This window comes from Diadema setosum, chromosome 13 (assembly GCF_964275005.1).
Source record: "Diadema setosum chromosome 13, eeDiaSeto1, whole genome shotgun sequence".
In the NCBI taxonomy this organism is placed as follows: Eukaryota; Metazoa; Echinodermata; class Echinoidea; order Diadematoida; family Diadematidae; genus Diadema; species Diadema setosum.
In genome coordinates, this window is record NC_092697.1 from 28,706,009 (window position 1) to 28,726,636 (window position 20,628).

Here is a 20,628-nt window from a genome sequence, read left to right on the forward strand (position 1 = left end):
ACCTAACCCTAACCATCCCCACCTATTTCCCCGCTAACCATTACTCTACTCTAACCTAACTACATCTACCTATAACCCTAACCATCCCCACCTATTTCCCCACTAACATACCCCCCCCCCCCGTAGCCTTCCCTCAACACACACACACACCCATATATGCACTAGACATCAACCAAAACAACAACAACATACCCACCAGTGCGCACTCACAAACACCAACATTTGCACGCCAAATCACACTACATACTTGTGGTATCTTGGTTACCTGTTTCTTTGACAGTTAAACACACACCAAATTAAAACCGAAGCTAACTAAACATTTTACATGGGGAAAAAAAAAGTGACCAGCATAATGCTGATACATATACCAATTCCTAAACATTAATACGGCTAAAACCTAAACTGACCATACATCTGACTCTATGAAAGTTTCAACTGCTCCCATTTTTGCAAATGAAAACCGAGCTTACCTGCTTTAACCGCAACGTTCTTTTCCTCCTCTATAAAATCCAGAACAAATTTCTTTATCTTTTCCCTCTTAGGTAACTTATTTTGTTCTCTTGACCGAAATATTACAATTTTCATCAAAATTATCAAGGCATTCACGCATTTGATTCGATTTGAACTACCTCGTAAACCTAAAAAAATATCTCTCCATTCTAATTCTTCTAACTCAACTAAATCATAAAACTCAATAAGAAACTGCCATATCGGCTTTACTTTCACACAATCAAAAAATATATGTGAATAAGTTTCCCTTTCCAATTGACAAAAAGAACAAAGATTATCATTCACAAAACCAAACTTAAACAAATGTTCCCTTGTATATATCACCCCGTGTAACAACTTAAACTGAAATTCCCTATGTTTACTAAGTAAAGTCGTGCTTCTAGGTCTAAGAAATAAATTTCTAATTTCCTTATCACTGCAATCATACTTCACTTCACCATATCTTATTTCCAGAGTATACAATTCTTGTAAAGCTGTAACAAAATACTCATACACTATTTTTGATTTAATATTTTGAAATTCTAATATCTTACCAAAAATCTTCACCTGTATATCATAATTTAATACATCAATTTGCTGAAACTTTACACTCCCTGCGGACTCTTTCCACTTTTCTGGAAGAACATTATAAATATCATTTATCTTAAATATACCATTTCCCATAATACCTAAATTTCGAAAATACCCAACGGGTTTAATAAAACCTCCTTGTAAAATATGATGTACATTATAAACACCTTTTTCATATAAATCACAATCAAAAATACTCTTCCCTTTTATACATACTTTTCTATTATTAAATATAACTGGATTCATCACTTCATCTTCAAAATTCCTACATTTATCCATTTCCTGCCATACCTTAACCATTTCTAAATAAAAAGGTGGAACTGGATTTGTCAATGTCAATCTAGACCATTCATAGTCACATTAAAATAAGAACCTTCCTCCTACTGATCGAAAACTAAAATCAAAATACATTTTCCACCCAGATTTCTTCTCACCATACAATAAACGTTTCAGCCACATAATACGTTGCGTTTTGACAAACAACTTAAAATTTATCATTCGCAGTCCCCCATTAACATAATCTTGATACATAATATTCCTTTTTACCCGGTCTTTACCATTCCACAAAAATTCAAAAATCATCTTATCCAATTCAGGAAATATCCATTGAGGAACAACTATGAGTGATGAAACATAATTTAACCTTGATAATGCATAAGTTTTCAACAAATGAATTTTTCCCATGAGTGTTAAATCACGCTGTTTCCACCATCCTAACAACTTTTTTATTCTACTCAATATTTCTTTAAAATTGATCTCATTCATCCCCCTCACATCTCTTACAAAATTCACCCCCAAAATTTTAACTGCATCAACATATTTTCCAGATACAGATAATACAGGTTTCTCTGTATCCTTACCCATCCACAAAAAATTAAATTTTTCTTTATTTACAATTAAACCGCTTATTTTCCCGAATTCATCAAAAATATACTGTAACCTATTTAAAGATTTTATGTCCTTTATAAACAACGAAATATCATCCGCATATAAAATTTGCTTTATTTCATTTCCCCCAAAACATATTCCTTTTACAGTGTTATCTTTCCTTACTACTTGTGCCAGTGTTTCAATTACTAATAAAAACAAATACGGAGACAGGGGATCACCTTGCCTAACCCCTCTCTTGATTTTGAAATAACCAGTAGAGTGCCCTCCATTCATAACACAACTGCTAATATCCTTATAAAGCACCTTAACCCAGGAACAAAACGATTCACCGAAACCAAACCTATGTAAGACCCGAAATAAAAATTCATGTGCAACTGAATCAAACGCTTTTTCGAAATCCACTGTGACCAAAAACCCACTTGTATAGTGCAAAGAATGAAATAACATATCATCTACTAATCTTACCGCTTCTCCTATATTCCTATTCTTTATGTACCCAACTTGATCAAAATGAATAATCTCTCCCAAAACTTCTTTAATTCTATTTGATAAGACCTGAGATAATATCTTATAATCTACATTCAAAAGTGTAATTGGTCTATAATTTTTGATGTATAGTACATCCCTATTTTCTTTTTCTAATAAAGTAATAACACCTTGCTTTTCTGATATTGATAAAGCCCCTTCATCATATGCCTCATTCAGAGCATCTACCATCATTTGCCCCAGAACCGACCAGAAAGTGAGATAAAACTCCACTGTGAAACCATCGTTTCCGGGAGCTTTATTACCTTTCATTTCTTTTAAAACCATAAAACATTCATTTATATTAACTTTCCCTTCACAACTTTCTCTACTCTCTTCACTTAATTTCGGAATATCATCAAAAAATACACAATTTATATCATAGATATTTTCATCATTATTAGAATACAACTTTTCATAAAATAACCTAATTACTTTCATTATTCCATTTACATCCTTTATCAACTGTTCTTTATTATCATATATTTCCTTAATAACACTTTTCTTTTTATTAGATTTCAACAATTGTTCAAAATACTGTGTTTTTGTTTCTCCTTCTTCAAACCATTCAGCCCTAGACCGAACTCTCAAACCTTGTCGAGAATACTCATATATTTTTCGTAACTCCGATTTCTTCTCCTCTATATCATCTACTACCGCATTGCTGGATGAAACTAATATCTGGTTCTCTAATTCCTCAATATTTCTTTCTAACTCCTCTATTCTACTTCTTCTCAATTTTGCTTTATCTTTAGAATAACTTATAATATATCCCCTCATTTTCATTTTCATAAAATCCCATAACAATCGTTTACCCTGAATACTCAAACTCAATTCTTCCCTTAATCTAATTATTTCATTACTAAATTTTTCAACAAATTCTCTATCCATACATAAACTGTTATTAAATTTCCAGTATGACTTACCATAACAAAATATATCTACCAACTGTTCAACCTGTAACAAAACACCAGAGTGATCAGGCGTTATTGACGTTATTATTTCACACTTTTTCACAGAGTGTTGTAAACTAGAAGAACAAAACCAGTAATCTAAACGGCTTTGAATAACAGGCCATTTTTGTCTAAACGTAAATTGTTGTTTATTCAGATTTCTCTTTCTCCATATATCTATCAAATTATATTTATTCAAAAAATCTTCAAATTTTTCATTAAAAACAGTTTTCAACACCTTCCTTGGTCCCATATAATCTAAACTTCCATTCATTATCAAATTAAAATCCCCTCCTATAAAAAAACAATTGATTAGGATTATACAACCTAGATACACTAATATCTAATTTCTGCAAAAACTCCACTTGCATTCTCTCTTTATCTCTTGTAGGGAAATAACAATTTCCCATTACCAAAGTAACCCCTTGCATATCACCTTTGAAAATAACATATCTTCCATCATCATCTATTACCACTTTTTCAATCTTTAATTTTAAATGTGAAGATATCAACGTTAATACACCCTGACTATGATTTGATCCATGACTGAAAAACATAGGTCCATCCCAATCTAACTTCCATATATCTTCCACCTCCCGTGTACTATATGTTTCTTGTAATAAAATTATATCACTCCCTTTACTTTTACACCATTCAAAAATATTCTTCCTTTTCAACTTATCTCTTATTCCTCTTACATTTAAAGACATAAATGTACAAGAAGACAGACTATTCATATACTACATCACATATCCCAAAAATTCTAACAACCTTATTCCCAACAGATAATTCAATCACACCCCAAACATGCCCACAAAAAACTTTCTTTCCCAGGACATTTCTTCCCAACTGATTACACAGACAGGAAATTGCAAAGTGCGAACTTGCGCTGACTGAAAATAACTCCTTAAAATGGAAACAGGCAACCCTACCACGACTTGACATCCCATAACATTCACGCTCACAACACCTCAAGCACACAACACTCACCTCACACCCTTCACTCCTAGAATTAATCCCCTCTCCCTCCCTCCTATTGCAGCCTAACTTATCCCAATATCTAATTCGGTAACAAAAACCTGATACCCATGTGCTACATATACCTACCCTGTACATAATTTCAAACACTACAAAAATAAACCTCCATACCAAAACAACTAACCCACTTTCCATACCATAAGGAGATGATTGAAAGCGGCCCTCCACCAAAGCCATACGAAAAAAGAAGAAGAAGAAAAAAAAAGAGTTTCTGCAAAGTCTGCGTACTCTACACACATAACTTAACAGTAATTTCTTACCCGACATACATGCACTGATTTGAACCGGGTAGATAATAACATTTGAATCGGGTAGATAATAAGATAAAATTTGAACCGGGTAGATAATAAGATAAAATTAAAAAAAAAAAATATTCAAATTATGCATAAAGAATATGAAGCATACCGAACCAAGAATTTGTGCATTCTGGGTGTGGTGCAACACGCACCAAAACCCATATCGATGGGGAAAAAAAAAAACAAAAACAAAACATTGTATAAATATAGTGTACAAATCACCCCAGAGCCTGACAGTTAACATACATGGCAGGCATCCCAGCGAAAAGAAGAAAAAAAAAAAATGGTTCTGCCCATGTCAAACCAAGAATTCGTACATTCTGGGTGTGGTGTAATTCACATCGAAAATTATATCAATAGGCGTCCTCACACCAGCCCGACGCCCCGACAGATCGCCATTTAATGATATACCAATCAGCGCGCTATTATCGAGAAATCCTCCCGAGTCCATAACTCTGGAAACCTCGAAACAGCAGTATAAATCGATGCGAACCATCGCGCCACTTGATAACGCTTGGGCTGATGCGAATAATAAATGAAATAGCGCGCCAATTTGCGATCGCAAAAAGAAGAAGAAGAAGAAAAAAAAAATATATATATATATATCCCGGGCCCAGATCCCCACCGGGCCGACGCGAAAACGCCCACTGAGCACACACACACACACACACACACCCACACACTCACACAAAAACAAACAAACAAACAAACAAACTAACAAGACATCAGGCGTCTCCACACCAGCCCGACAAGAATCCAGGCCCGAGACACTTTCCAATCTCCCAAGTCAAAAAAACACACACACACACACACACACACACACACACACACAAGTATACATAAATGAGGCATAAGCCAATTGTCAAGTCAAAGCAGGGAGATGGAAGAGAAGTAGGCTTTTCAACCACCCCCCCCCCCCTCCCATGGTCAACAGCCCTCGATCCCACTGCAGTAATTGCAGGAGGAGCGAGCAGACGGTCGTCATAGCAACGCGACACCTCCATTTGAAACCATTTTAAACGTGAACGTGACGCCATTTGGGAAAACAAAATCTGACCTCCCCCCCCCAAAAAAAAAAAAAGAAAAGAAAAGAAAATGATATCCGAGTACAATATCATTACCCTTTCGTACCTGCTCACGATCAAGGCACAAAGAGAGCTACATTCTTCAAAAGATTTGGTGGAGTGATCTGGGTGGCGTGGCTGACAAGCCATGCTAGGTAAGCCATTGTCAAGGCAGAGAGATGGAAGAGGGGTCTCTTTTCAACCCCCTGCATCAGGGTCAACGGTCCTCGATTCCAATATACTAATTCCAGGAGGACCGAGCAGAAGGTTGTCATAGTAACGCGACACTAGACACCAACGAGAGTGTAGACCCAGCGAGAGGGGAAGAAAATATCGTTTGTGCAGGAGCTGTCCCCTGTGAAATAGAATAAAAATATACAGGTACATCATTTCTTCGTCTGTAGCCTCCCCTCTCCATCCCCTCCCCACGGCTTCTCCTTCCTCTCCACCTGCCACTCCGCCTTCCCACCCCAACCCCGCCCACATTGTCCCAGCTCAAACCTTTTTTTTTTTTAAAGGCTTAGCCTTTTTCTAAGGCCCTCGTCACACACTCGGAAATCGAGCGTGTCTCGAATTCATCTCGCGACCTGAAGCTCAAACCCCGCGTCATATGTACCGTGAACTCTTCTATTGCTGCTGCTAAAATAATCCCTTATTACTTTACTCTATACCTCCTCTCTTTTTTACGTCCCAACACCAAGATGACTTGACTATTGTAGATGATCTCTAATTTACTATTTTACACGTCACAAACAACACATAAAAGAAAAAAGAACTTTAGTTGTTATAGTTTGACAACCTTCACAGATGTCCTTCACGTTGAACCCGTCCCGTTATAATGCATGTCAATAGGCCACGGCACGCCGTCAGTCGACTTTGATCTTGGTACCATACACTCATGTGTCAAGCACTCTGCAAAGAATGAACTCCAGGGTCTCTTGAACGCTGTTGCAAACTCCAATTTCGAGGGTCCGTATATATATATCAGTCGTACGCTGAATACTCCTCCGTATAGAAGAATGAAGCCATAGGCCTCGTCTGATCTGAAGACGGAGAATCAAGTGTTCAGACTTGTACATTGTAAGTAGAACCTTGTGTATGCTGGGGTATTATAACCATGACGAGGGCTCAGGTGAAATTGCGCTTTGCTGGCCTGGTGAGTCTGGGCCTGGCTCTGGCCATCATCCATCGCTGGGCACAAGTCCAAGACCTGTCTCTCACCTCGACAGTCTTACGGGGTAAGAACGAAGTTTGTAACTTTGATCGTATCATTTAGTTGACGGTACTATTAAAGGGATGGTATAATATTGGTGAAACCACTTGTGAAATAATACAGATCATGCTATTTTAAGAGGAATTCAACCCCCATATAGGCGGTTGAAAACTTTATGAGATGAAAATTCACAAACAGAATAAAAGAAAGCGATTCTCAGAAAATGTGGGTCCCATTTTTATTGGGATTGCTCTATTTCAGATATCTCGGCCATTTCAAGACCAATTTTCATCAAAAATAAAAAATAAACGTTTCAAATTTCTCTTGGAATTATTCATGTGTTTTCATATTTCATAAGAGGTTTCTCATTATATCACCAAAAATGTTAAAACCTGAAGTTAGGTCTCAACCAAAACTACTACACGATCCCTTTAAGATCGACTGATTTCGACCCCCCCCCCTTCTCCCAGTCTTTCTCCGTCTCACTGTTACTTTCTTCCAATTATACAATATGCAGCTTGCCAACATGAGCTTGTCAGTGGTTTCAATGTTTTCTTTTGTTGTGTTGAGAATATGAATAACCATTTGATGAGATTGCAGCAGATTTCTGTATGAAAGGAACTGTTAATCTAAATTGGAAAAGAAAAGTATGGGATCTGATAGAATCGACACAAGTCTTCTTATATGTTGATCTAGCTAGTTATTTGGCTAAAGCCTCAGCTCTTTTGTTTTACTAATCGTTGTGTGTAGGCCCTGCCACACCTGCCTTAAAACAACTCAATCTGTAATGCCAAATCACACACCTACTGAGTATGATTTTGCACATAGTCTCTAAACTTCACTGAAGAAAAAGAATGTTTACGAACAACTTTTACAAATTCAAATATAGATATTTTAAAATATATTTAAAATATAGATATGTATATGTATATGTATGTATATATATATATATATATATATATATATATATATATATATATATATATATATATATATATAGTGCGATGATGCTGATACTCGTACCGTAAGCCTCTGTCATCTTAGGAAGAATACAATGTAATGGTGATAAAGGATGTCTCATGAAGCCGGCTGTTACGAAGCTTTCGACCTTGGTCTTCCTCAGCTTTATTATCTGTTTATGAAATGAAATATATGTTTTTGAGCATAACAAATCTGGAGTCATGAACACAATATATCAAATACAAGTTCAGCATGAGTTAATAGCTTCATAGCATACTTGGCAACATTTTTGGCAATTTGCAACACATTCAACAATGTATAACTGTAAATGAATATATAATGAGTATATGTAGCATACAGACATATCATACAATAAAAATATCAAACACATATCATAAATAAACTAAGTAATATAATTACCTGCTAAGCAGACGTGTGAGTTACTTGGGTGTCTTGTGGCTGTCTTGTGGCTGTCTTGTGGCGGGATGAGAGTGATCATGTGATATATTGGGAGGGAAGGTGTGTGTGCGGTGGTGCATGTCAGGCAGAAGTGGGGTAGTATAAAGAATTAGGTTCAGTGTTACAAGTGTGTCAGTGCAGATGGAGGGTTGTTAACAATTACAATACAATAAGCATTCTCGTGGTCATTAACCCCTACAGCTGGTTTACAAACAATCAAAATAGCAGGCATGGAACCCGGGTACAGATAAAGAGTGGATGGTGTGTTGGCACTTTTCCCTAGGCACATAACACAGAGATATACAATATACACATATATAATATATACCAAAAATATTACTGACAAAATCTTCATACTCTTACCACATAATATCACAAAACTGTATCGCACAGTATAATATATTGTTTTTCCTGTGTACACCTCTATCCGTCTCTCTATTTATCTATAATCATCACTTCCTATTCATATCATAATATATATTAATGCACCCATATTATGATCATTATATATATAATATATGTATATTTATATATATATATGATCATAATATGGGTGAATGAAAAAAATATATATATATTATATTATACTATATTGATTGATTGAAACATACACTCTCGCGATTATTATAGACATCAGTGGTAAAGGCTCAGTCTCTGATATATATTACCAAGAAATAATGACTATGCAGGTGCCAATTTACACCTGTCGATCAAGACAGATCGACTTGGGTTGGTGTAATACATCTAGTCAAATGATTTTGACACAATACTGGATTTAAGCTCGGGATCTTAAGTTAATCCACATTGCGTTACCACTTGCCCCAGCGAAAGTTTCCTTCAGACCTCCCGTATTCTGTTGAAATTACGAAGCTAGGTAAAACCAGTAAGATGGGAAGAGAGGGCTACATCTGATAGAAATTAGATGTTAAAAAATATCTAAACATTTTAATGTGTGAATTATATATAATGAATTTTATTAAATGTACATTCTATGCGAGGGTGTGTGCAATTTCTCTTCTCTTGATGCCTTAACTTTGTTGTTAAAGTTGATGTTATCAATTTTTATGTTAATGTAATTATAGTGTGGCATTTTGGGTTTTTTTTTTCGGGGGGGGGGGTTGTCAATATGAATCAGCTGTTGTGTAAAGTGTCAGTTTGTTTTATTTCTTTTCTTTATGTCTCCCTGTAAAGTTGTAAAGCTGTAAAGTTTGATGGAAACCAAATATGGTTAGTCTTCGGACTTTTATTTGGTGTTTTTTAATAAAACCGAAATTGAATTGACTTCAATTGAATTGAATTGAATTGAATTGACCAGACATAATGTGCCGATAAACGCAAGTTTTTTGAGTCAATATCACATTCGTGACAATGCATTAACATATATGTGTGCATATAGTACAAAGTACGCCCATACAGCGGAATCAACTATTAACAAACATAATGGTACGTGAGATGCATATTATTTCTGAGCTTGAATGTGCCCTCTGTTATGTTATGCAAGGACGCGCAAAATTTACGGTAATGAAGCCATACCTGGTCCTAACCGTGAAAAAAAAAAAAAAGTACGAAGATTTTGCTGCGAGCCATCCAAAGTAGCAGCGTCTTATCCCCTGATCATGGCAAAGGTTGTCTGGCCAACTATAATTGATTCAAAGTATGAATACCATTTAGATGACACTTTTGGCACATATATAATTCACCATGCTCGATTCAAGACGATTATGGAGACGTATACTGATATACCAGAATCTTATCTAAAATAGAGTCGTGGTTGATGCGCGGTTGACTATAGTTGAATCATTAGGGAGAAGCAGAAAACGTGGCTCTTTGGAATGAAATCATGCAAGTGAGTAGGGAAGACAGTTGACTGTCAAAATTTGACGTTTGATATATCCTGACGTCAGTTTCTATCCCCAATATTAATGTAACAATAAGTTGATAAGATAATAGACATCCGGCTATAGGGGTAGAGCTTGATAAATAGTAAAAGCATACACAACCTCTGAATAAACTGACGAGAGAAAATGAGATGAGCCAGGAGCTTACATTGAGGTTAATGTACGACCTTGGAATGAATATTGCATCATAGCATCTATGATACACAACCTCACACATCTTATGCTGAATTCTCTATCTCGAATAGATTGCCTGCTCATGCACATTCGCGTATCAAACGTACAAACATCAAAATGAACATTTGTATAATCAAAAATTTCGTGGTGAATAATTACGTACAAATCTGGTTGCCGCTCCTGGGGGCATATCAGGAAGTCATTAATATTAATACAGAACATATAGATCCGTCTTTTTTTTTTCTTTAAATGAAAAAGAAGAGTAAAATTTTGAATCTGGTAATAGGAGTCTTGTTAGTTTAGCTTGTTTTCATGGTTTGAATTAAAGTTTTATCTTGTTTCTAATGCAGGTCTTCTCGTCACCTTTTTGGCATTATCGGCCTTTTTCTTCATTCGAGTATCGCTGCTATTCGCGCCACGGTATGCTGACGCGAAAGTGCTTCTACTGCGATACTTGTATGTTGTGATAAACGACCGCATCGGGGCCTACTTCGCCAAACGCCGCGAATACGAGTCGGCACATTGCCAGGAGACGCAGGAAAAATTCCTGCTGAATCTCCTATCCAGGCGGGCTAAGACGGCCTATGGAAAGGATCATCGTTTCGCGGACATCAAATCGGTCGCCAAATTCCGCCAGCGGCACCCTTTGACCAAATATGCGCACTACGCGGAGTACATGGAGCGCGTCGCGCGCGGAGAGAGGAACGTGGTGACAGCCAGTAAGACGACCCGAATCGGCAGAACGTCGGGAACGACGGGGAAGCCCAAGCTCATCGCCGTCACCATGGAGCGGCAGCTGATCTCCCTCTTCAAAATGGGCGCCATGGTAACGCACCTCGTAGAACAGCGCCACGCACCGGATGCATCGCCTCTGCAGACGTTTTTGTATCTGTACGTCCACACTGACTCAAAGCTATCGGAAGGTGGAATCAAGATGGGACCTATAACAACGTTAGCCCTTCCCGATCTCCTTTTCCGTCTACTGTTCGTAACTCCTCCGGCAGGAATGCGACTGACCAATGAGCACCAAGCTATCTACGTCCACTCTCTCTTCGGTCTCCGTGATCGCACCATCAAGTCCCTCGTCGTTATCTTCGCCAGCGCCCTTCTCTCCTTCTTCAACTACCTGGAAGAGAACTGGCCTAAACTGGTGGAGGATCTGCGCCGAGGTCGTGTCAGCGACGACGTCGGTCTCGACGCGGAGATCAAAGCGGCACTGGAAGCCGAGCTAGAGCCGGAGCCAGAGCGGGCTGCGGAGTTGGAGCGGGAGTTTAAGAAAGGCTTCGATGGCATAGCCAAGCGCATCTGGCCCCACATGCTGTACATCCTAGCCATTTCCTCCGGACCACAGGCGCCGTATGCTAGGCGGACGGAGAAGACTTACGCTAAAGGTTGGTATATAACGCACGTTTTGATCATCTCCTGCTCAGCAAAGTGTTTAGTTTGCTTTTGCTTTGGATTACCATGATGTATTATGTTTTGTTTACCCTAGATATCAATAAAATCAACTTTCTACTCGGCATTTAGCATAGTTTCAAGCTCACACCTCTGCAGACGACATGTTCCGTGAAGAGGGTATGTACACAATGATAAATCATAAAACTCAGATCAAAATAAACTTGCTCTCATCAATAATGGTCTGGTAGAGAATGGAACAGTAATCCCATACCCACTATACATTATAGGTATCATTTGCTAATCTATCTTATGTTTCGACAGGTTTACCGATTGTGTCTCAGGTGTACAATGCCACGGAGGGTGTCATCGGCACATACTATGGAGACGAATACCAGTACCTCATCGATGTCGCTGATATCTTCTACGAGTTCATCCCAGTCGACAAGCGGTATTCAACAGCAAATACATTCAAACCTGTCTTAGTGACCACCTGCATGATGCCGTCACCACCCCCCCCCCCCCGGAAATAACGTGTCAAATACCCTAGCTATGTATGGTGGCGTCATGTCGGACAGCAGAAACAGTAGCCCCACATTTTAGCTTTTAATTGCTTATGGCGGCCACCAACGCCTTTTCCGGGGGCCAATCCGATAATTTAAAAAAAAAAAATCCCCTAACACATCAACAACAAGAGAAACTGCTGAATTTCATAATCCCCCGTTTTTATTTCCATGAAAATGAAATAGCTTTAAACAGCAATTAATGTTGACATTCATTCGTACATAGATCCACGCATCCATTCATAACATATGTACCAGTGCATTTCCAAGTCGTGCAGCAAAATTAAAATGGCCTCCAATCTGTCTGTATAATAGAGGCCACCTATCTATGAAGGCCACTCTTTCAGCTTTGATTGAGTGGTCGCTATAGACAGGTTTGACTCTACTGACATCTTGACTAATATTTGTATTGTTATTTTTGTTTTCACTTCTTCTCGAATTTCTTTCTATATTATACTTTTATAACCTGTTACTTTTACTGCTTTGCTTGTGTGATGATATCCATTGAACTTTAGTGAATTTGAATGTGAGAGTTCACTTCTCCATGCCTTCCATTTCCGAGAGGAGGGAAAACTTTAATTAACTGTTATCTTTATCTTTCCTTTGGTACTCAATCCAATCAGGGAGGAGGACCAACCCGACACCCTACTGGCTGAAGAGGTACAGGTGGGCGAGTCCTACGAACTGGTGGTGACGAATATGGACGCCCTCTTTCGGTACCGGATGGGAGACATCGTTAAGATTGCTGGCTTCCACAAGAAATGTCCAATCGTTGATTTCCAGTACAGGTAATAAAGGTTAATTCGGCACGGTGACAGACTTACTTTGCCTAGAATATGGCGGAAATCTAGATGGGCAGTAGCGACTGAGATACCCCGACTAATGTAGCCGTTTGACAAGGCCCTCTCACTATATGATGGTGAGCGGATGAGTCGAATGAAGCTCAGCTTAGATGGACTGCGTCGCGCTCGGCTGGACTCGCCTCGCTCGCCCGTTATAGCCGTCATACAGCGAGAGGCCCTTGACAAAAGGCTACGACTAATATAGAGAAGGCATAATACCTATGGGAATGAAAGTTAGAGTCTGATGGGCACCAGAAAGTGTACCTTGCTTTACTGCTAGAAAATCTGATTCGATGGTGATTTCGCCCAATCGGCAGCGCGTCTGCCTCCAGAACCTAAGGACGCGGATTCGATTCCCCTAGTCTTGATTACGGAGCAATATTGTAATTATCGTCCCCTCACGTCTTAAGAGGCGAAACCGTCTGTCCCTTGGATAGGACATAAAATGGATGTCCTGTTTATTAGAGAGTCACATCTCATGCACGTAAAAGATCCAGCTTCATTCATTCATCGCAAAGAGCTTGGTCCGAAGAATTGCAGCAGAATATGGGCTAACCAGCCATCTTCTCAGATGAAAACAAAATGAACAAGTTGTCTAGTGGCTAGTTATATGAGAACCTCTACAGAACAAAATCATTCGCATGAATCATAATATGGGCCTACGGCCCATACAATATTCAATAATATTCAATAATAATAATATATTAATAAATAATAGATATAATAATATTCAATGATATACAATATAGTAACTAAATTTCAGATTTTCAGATTTTGGCAGTCGTCTTAGCGGCGATATTAAAAGCCATTTTTGACATGCCTACCTAAAATTTGAATTATTTTCCATGTCTTTCTGTTCGTAGGTGACACACTTTCATTGCTTAAAAAGAATGTGAATATCAAACTTTTCAGTGCCCGTCGGAAAAAACAAAATCTATAAACCATATTTGGATATATTTTGTCAATATAACTATTAGGCTGCCATATTGAATGCCATTTTGGCCCGTTTGATGTAATATAGATATGTATTTTGCTTGACAGAAATGCGAAAAAAGAAGGTCTGGTTGCCTCGTTGGGTATAATCCACCACATCACTTTAGATAACGATACATAATTATAAACCTTTCACCCATATTTAGCGGCCATTTTGGAGGTAATTTTGTTTTGTTTTGCTTTGTTTTGTTTTAAAGTATTAATAAAGTTTTGGTGCATACTGATCATTTCTAGAGCTATGAAAAAATAACATAATTTGGTAGTATGCTGCTGAACACTACGATCAGCTGATAATGTTGCAGCTGTTATTGTGTGTGATATTGTGGGCGTCGTTCTATGTGCGTGTATTTGTCTTTCTGTTGATTTGTCTGTTTGTCCGTTTGGTTCTTGGTATAGCTTCAATTTATTTCGACCTATAACCCATGTAGATCTGGCGAACTGCTCAATCTGAGAGGGGAGAAAACCACGGATATCAACATCCGCATGGCAGTCACTCAAACATTCGCCTCGGCTCTTGGCAATGACGCCTCGCTGGTGGACTACGCGTGTGTTGAGAGCGTCCTCTACGACGAAACGATGGGTAAGAATTTCGATTCGCTCCAGACCAGGGCCCTGTTGCAAGAAAGTTGCAATCAATTGCAAATAATTGCTAATTTTGAAACAACCATTCTGATTGGCTCAGGGTCTGCCCTATTAAGAAGACATGCATGCAACAATGATTTTGATTGGCCAGTGACAATCAGTTGCAAGTTGCGTTTAAACGCAAAGTTTCTAGCAACGGGGCCCTGCAGGTCACCTTACAGCCTGTGTCCTCCAGAGACATTTCTTATTCAAAAGTATACTATTACAATGTATCTACAATAGGAGAAAGTGTAATATGCTTCCTGTTTTCTATCCAAGCAAAATGTTTTGTTTCACTTCATTTTTCACATTCTTCCAACTAGGATTTCTTTTTAAACTTCACGAAGAGGTCTATGTTGCATAGATTGCGATTTCAGCGGCCGTTCACAAACTGCATGATTTTTGTGACCCTATTGCGAAAGAAGTATGTTTCCTGTTTAATATGGGTACCATGTTTGATTTATAATACGGAGCAGTTTGTGAAGGAAATCATAGACATCGACTACAGGCCATTGCTCTGTTCCCGTGTGTATTTTTGTGTGGGAGAATACTTTCTGATTTATTTTGTTTGTGAAGAAGTATCATTATTATCATCATTATCATCATCATCACCACCATCATCATTACTACTACTACTACTTACTACTACACTGCTACTCCTACTGCTGCTATCGTCACCATCTTCAATATTACTATTACTATCATATTTTGTACGGTCCGTTTTGCAGCTTGAAGCTAATGTGGAAATGATAGACATTAATTCATCGCCATTGTACCTCACTCGAGCTGCTGGGCTGAGATTGCATGAAAAAAAGAGGTCATTTTGTCTTTTTGTTTTATTATTTCTTCCGCCACATCTTGTGTGTTTAGCCAACTCCCAGACATTTACACGAAAGACTAGTCTGATGTTTGATTAAACTCGCGGTACCATGAGCTATTGATCTTGTGGTCCCCTCGATGTATTGACAGTAATGTTACATCGTTGCGTCTCTTCGATGTTTTCTAACAGTGCGGAGTCAAAGAAGCAAACACATCAGTAAAAGTGCTGTCGCGGAGAAAAAGTCTAAATGCACAGAACAACTTGCAATGTTTCGTCCTCATCATGCAAGGCACTGAAGTAAAATAGACACCTCCTTCTTATTACGTAGGACATTACTCTTTGCTGAAGAGTTCTCTGAAAATCAAAAAACTCGCTGAATACTTTGGAGAGAAACTCTCTCCAACTTTTTGCATTACACGCGTGTGTTTAAATCCTTCCACTTTGATTCTTCGTGAGACAAAAACATTCCTTCAAGCAGTCACTTAAAGATAAAAATCGAGAAAATCTGGAGCAAGTGAATTCAAATCCGCTCGACCTATAACTATATAGGCCTACTTTGATGTCCACTCTAGCAGATAATAATGATACGCATATCATTCATTATTTTGTTTCTGATAGGATTATCGGCAACAGATCGAGATGCCTGCTACGTCATTTTTGTTGAGCTGGATCGCATTGTTGACACCTGTAAAGGCAAGAACAAAGATGAGGTGAGATCGCCAATTAGCTAATTTGCGTGCATATCGATGGGAAAGGTAATTTGGATTTCAGAACAGGAGCAAAATATTAGATGAAGGATCCTTCAATGCCCCCGGTATGTGTGTCGAAGTCATTGTATGAAAAGTGAAAATAGATTGTTTATGCAGTTTTTTATTGTGGATGTTACTCGTCTATTTCTTATTCGTATTCATATTCTTCTTCTTTTTTTAAATCCTTGTCATCCTCTTCTTAGTTTCTTCTGATTTCGCACGTGTGATTTTTTATTTTTTATTATTTTTTTTTAAACGAGGAATTTGTGCGTGGCAACTCCGAAACTTTTTAACATCACTGAATCGCAGGTTTCCCCAACGCTTCTGATGTCATGTCATGTAGGTACAATTATCATGTGCTATCATGGCAAGACATCGTAACAACCAGTTGCAGTCAATATTTTGTATGATTATGACGATAATGTAGGCCAATATGTCACTTTTTCTTCACACTTCTTATCAAAAATTTGATATTTCGCTTCTAAAATGTAAAGGCATGTCCATCAATTAAGTTGGTTAGACGCGCCATTTAAGGAAGGGTAGGATCCGTCTATATCAATGATATATTCATTTTCGAATACATTTTTTTTTTTTAGGCATGGATTTGAAATATGTCGGTAAACTCACTGTTGACGTAATCATTAAAAATGTATTTAAAAAAAATCTATCAAGACAAACTACATTCCCAAGCAAATCTGAGAAAAGCAACGATCCATGATTTGCTTTAAAGGGATCGTATAGTTTTGGTTCAGATTTCAGGTTTCTGACATTTTTGGTGAGATAATGAGAAACCTCTTGTGAAATATGAAAGAGCATGTAATTCCATGAGGAATTCAATGTTTATTTGATGAAAATTGGTTTTGAAATGGCTGAGATATCCAAAATAGAGCAATTCTAATAAGTGTGGGACCCACACTTTATTACGATCACTTTGTTTTACTTTGTTTTTGGATGTTTCAGTCATTCCAAACCCGATTTTCATCACATAAACTCCGAATTCCACTTAAAATGGTATGCTCTGTACTGTTCCACAAGTGTTTTCTTGGTATCTCGCAAAAAGTTAGAAGCCCAATTCTCATCTCCATCAATACTGTACCATCCCTTTAAGCATGCGACGAAGCCTTGGGAAAGAAACCATCGTCAGTACTAAATGTTCCGTAACTAAGTGTCTTGTCAAAACAGTCCCCTACCATTCAGCCTTAGGAATTTCATGTGGAAAATAGTAAATATTCCACATACACGCACGCACACACACAAATAAAACTCTGTATTCATCCCTTTTCAAATGCAGTGCCTTCTTTGTTTCTGAAAAGGAGTTACAAACGAGGCTCATTCCTCAGTTGACTGATTTTGTTCACTCGATCGTCATGTCTATTTTTAGAACATGCTTTACCTTTGTCACGGTCTGTTTTGTCGGAGGTCTCTTTTGTTATGTGGGACTTGTTTTTGATTGGAGGAGGTTCCACTATCAGCCTCACCTGTATAGAAGCATGTATTATTATAAGTGTCCTTTCCTTGAATTTGTGTGGGTGTGTCGTTTGTCTTACTTGATAGTTTTAATGTTTGTGGGTTTTTTCAACTGTTTTTTTTTTATTGAATCCATGGCGACTACTGTAGATTAATGACCTCATTGCGTGTAATGTTTCGATGCCGTGATGTGGAGGGTGTAAAAGGCAAATTACGACAATTGTCATAGTATTGATCTATCACGACGGAAAAGGTTTCAGAATTTGAATGCATAACGCAATGGGAAAATGTCACCCCACATTAGCTCTGACTTTTGTAAGTGATCGTGAAATGTAACGAAGCTAATAGTGGTTGCGGTTAAATTCGAATCGCATAAAAGAAGTTAAGGAATACAAAGAATTTGCTTGATTCACAACAGAGTGGTATTGGCAAATTATAAGAGGCAACGACGTCATCCTCATACGATCCTCCCGCTGGCCTGAGAACGAAAAACCTCGTGAAAAAAAAGAAAGAAATATGTCTGATATGATATATTTGGGTAACTTAAATGTAGTCCCTACCATTTACAACTCTGTCCCCTAAAAGTCCTCGATGCTAGGATATAATAACCGTACATGAACTTGATAGAAAGTAAGAATCTATGTGCAGGTTAGTTGGGAAATGCGTGTAGCAACAGTCATCAAATTTAGCGTTGGTGTGCCGATGATGAAAATTACAGTCACTTGGAAAACAAGCGATGCTTTAAGCTGCTATAAATCTTTTATTTTGTGTCCTACTGAGGTGAAACTATTACTTGAATTATATGAAAGCGAACGTGAACGGGACTTCTCGTAATATCCGTGGGACATCGGTTTACAAGTGGGGTATTTAGGAGGTGAAATGAGAATCCAAACGTCACCGAATCGGCTAGTACTTATTATCAAAACGCCGAATATTTTCACGAATGATAACACTGCGATTTACGCGGATAAAGAGCGAATATGCTGACAAATTTGTTGCTTTTATACTAAAGATCTCACTGGGGTAGATCGAATTTACATGTACAGAGATGGAAATAAAGCAACATACTCTCTGTTTAACAACACACAAAACAGCGCCACGACTGGACTGTTACTGGCACACCACTTGATATTTCCTTCCGATAGATGTAGGCCTACATTTTTCGTTCGAGTTTAGGAGTTCGACTCCCGTTCGGCATCGGTTAAAGCCATCAACCACAAAGACGATTATTTCTGCACATGATTTTATCTATCTTCCTCGCTAGCTAGCTACAGCTATCAGTCTATCTTTGATATCTGAGAGTTCACCTCAACCTCGGCATCACTTATTTCTCTTTTCTTTTTAAGTTTCAAACTTTAGCAGGCATACATTGTGTTTTCAGTTTCCACAATAACCACTCTTGTTAATTTTCGTGCTATATTCAGTCGTGCCCCGCTAGTGAATTTTTCGGCAGATACATTATGCAATGTATGACTACATCATCATGACTGCTATTTGTTTTTTCTACATTGACAGGTGGCGTTGAAACTGGATGAAACCCTACGCACTCTAGCATCTGGTTACGAGTTTCAGCGCAGCCGGAACGCAATCCCTCCACTCAAGCTGATCTGCTTGCAGCCGGGTTCTTTCGAGGCCCTGCGCGCATACGTGCTTGCGAATTCCTCGGCGACCGCACAGCAGGTCAAAATCCCGAAGAAACTGCTTAAAGGCGAATGGATTCGGCTTCTTGCGGACAGGGAGGTGCAGTGAAGACGTCTTTAAATCTTCTGAAGAACCTCTCTGAAATTATGGGGTTTTCTTTCCAATTTTCTTTTGATCAGCCTGTTTCATTTCTTGCTTGAGAAAACAGACAAACAACACCGCGATAACATACATGTACTTGAATTAACCACAAGTTTCTCTCATGCATAATCATTCGGGGTAAGAACAGTTTGTATCATTGTATGATTTTGTATCAAATTATGAATCCCACTTCTCAGCTATATATGTGACAAGGGAGTGCGTTTGTTCGTGTAGTGTAGTTAGCAAAACTTAAGTTAAGTAAACCCTACATGTGTAAATCTTACATATTATGTACATTTTTGGGAATATAGTCTTCTACTGCATGTGATCTTAGTAGCCAATTATTGTCATTGCCAGTTATTATTATCATCTGATTACCTGTTGGTGTCTATCTCGGCCCTATATATCTGCCTCTCTATCTATCTATTTATCCATCTATGAACTACATATTATACTCCTATCGACATCTGACATCTCCCCCCTCCCCCTGTCTCTCTATTTCTCAGTATACAGTATCTTTCTTTTCCCTTTTCTTTAGGAGTCTTTTGCTGTGTTCAGACAATCTCAAGTAATCATCATTGCATTTTATTGAGTTTTGGAACTGATAGAAGTGTTTTATGTACATAGACGTTCAAAAATGCATATCAATCGCAAGCGTTAATAGGTGCATGCATATTGAGTTATTCCCGGGAAATGATATAATTATTGTGATATGGGAAACAAAATGGCCCTATATCCTTGCGAGAAATCCCAAACAGCTGCATGAAGTAACAAATGAGTGGAAATCTTAAAGTGACGTTCTTCCTCTCACTGAACTGTCTGGCCTTTGACAAGTACCATTCGTC

At 38.2% G+C, this 20,628-nt stretch overlaps 1 protein-coding gene across 1 annotated transcript; it reads left to right on the forward strand.

The window, feature by feature from the left end:
• Positions 1-6,964: 6,964 nt before the first annotated feature.
• LOC140236555 (uncharacterized) lies at positions 6,965-19,750 on the forward strand. The gene is made up of 7 exons (XM_072316480.1): positions 6,965-7,085; positions 10,902-11,942; positions 12,271-12,397; positions 13,133-13,297; positions 14,773-14,924; positions 16,404-16,495; positions 19,517-19,750. Exons 1-7 carry the CDS (start codon positions 6,965-6,967, stop codon positions 19,748-19,750), a joined length of 1,932 nt encoding a protein of 643 aa, XP_072172581.1.
• The last annotated feature ends 878 nt before the right edge of the window (positions 19,751-20,628 follow it).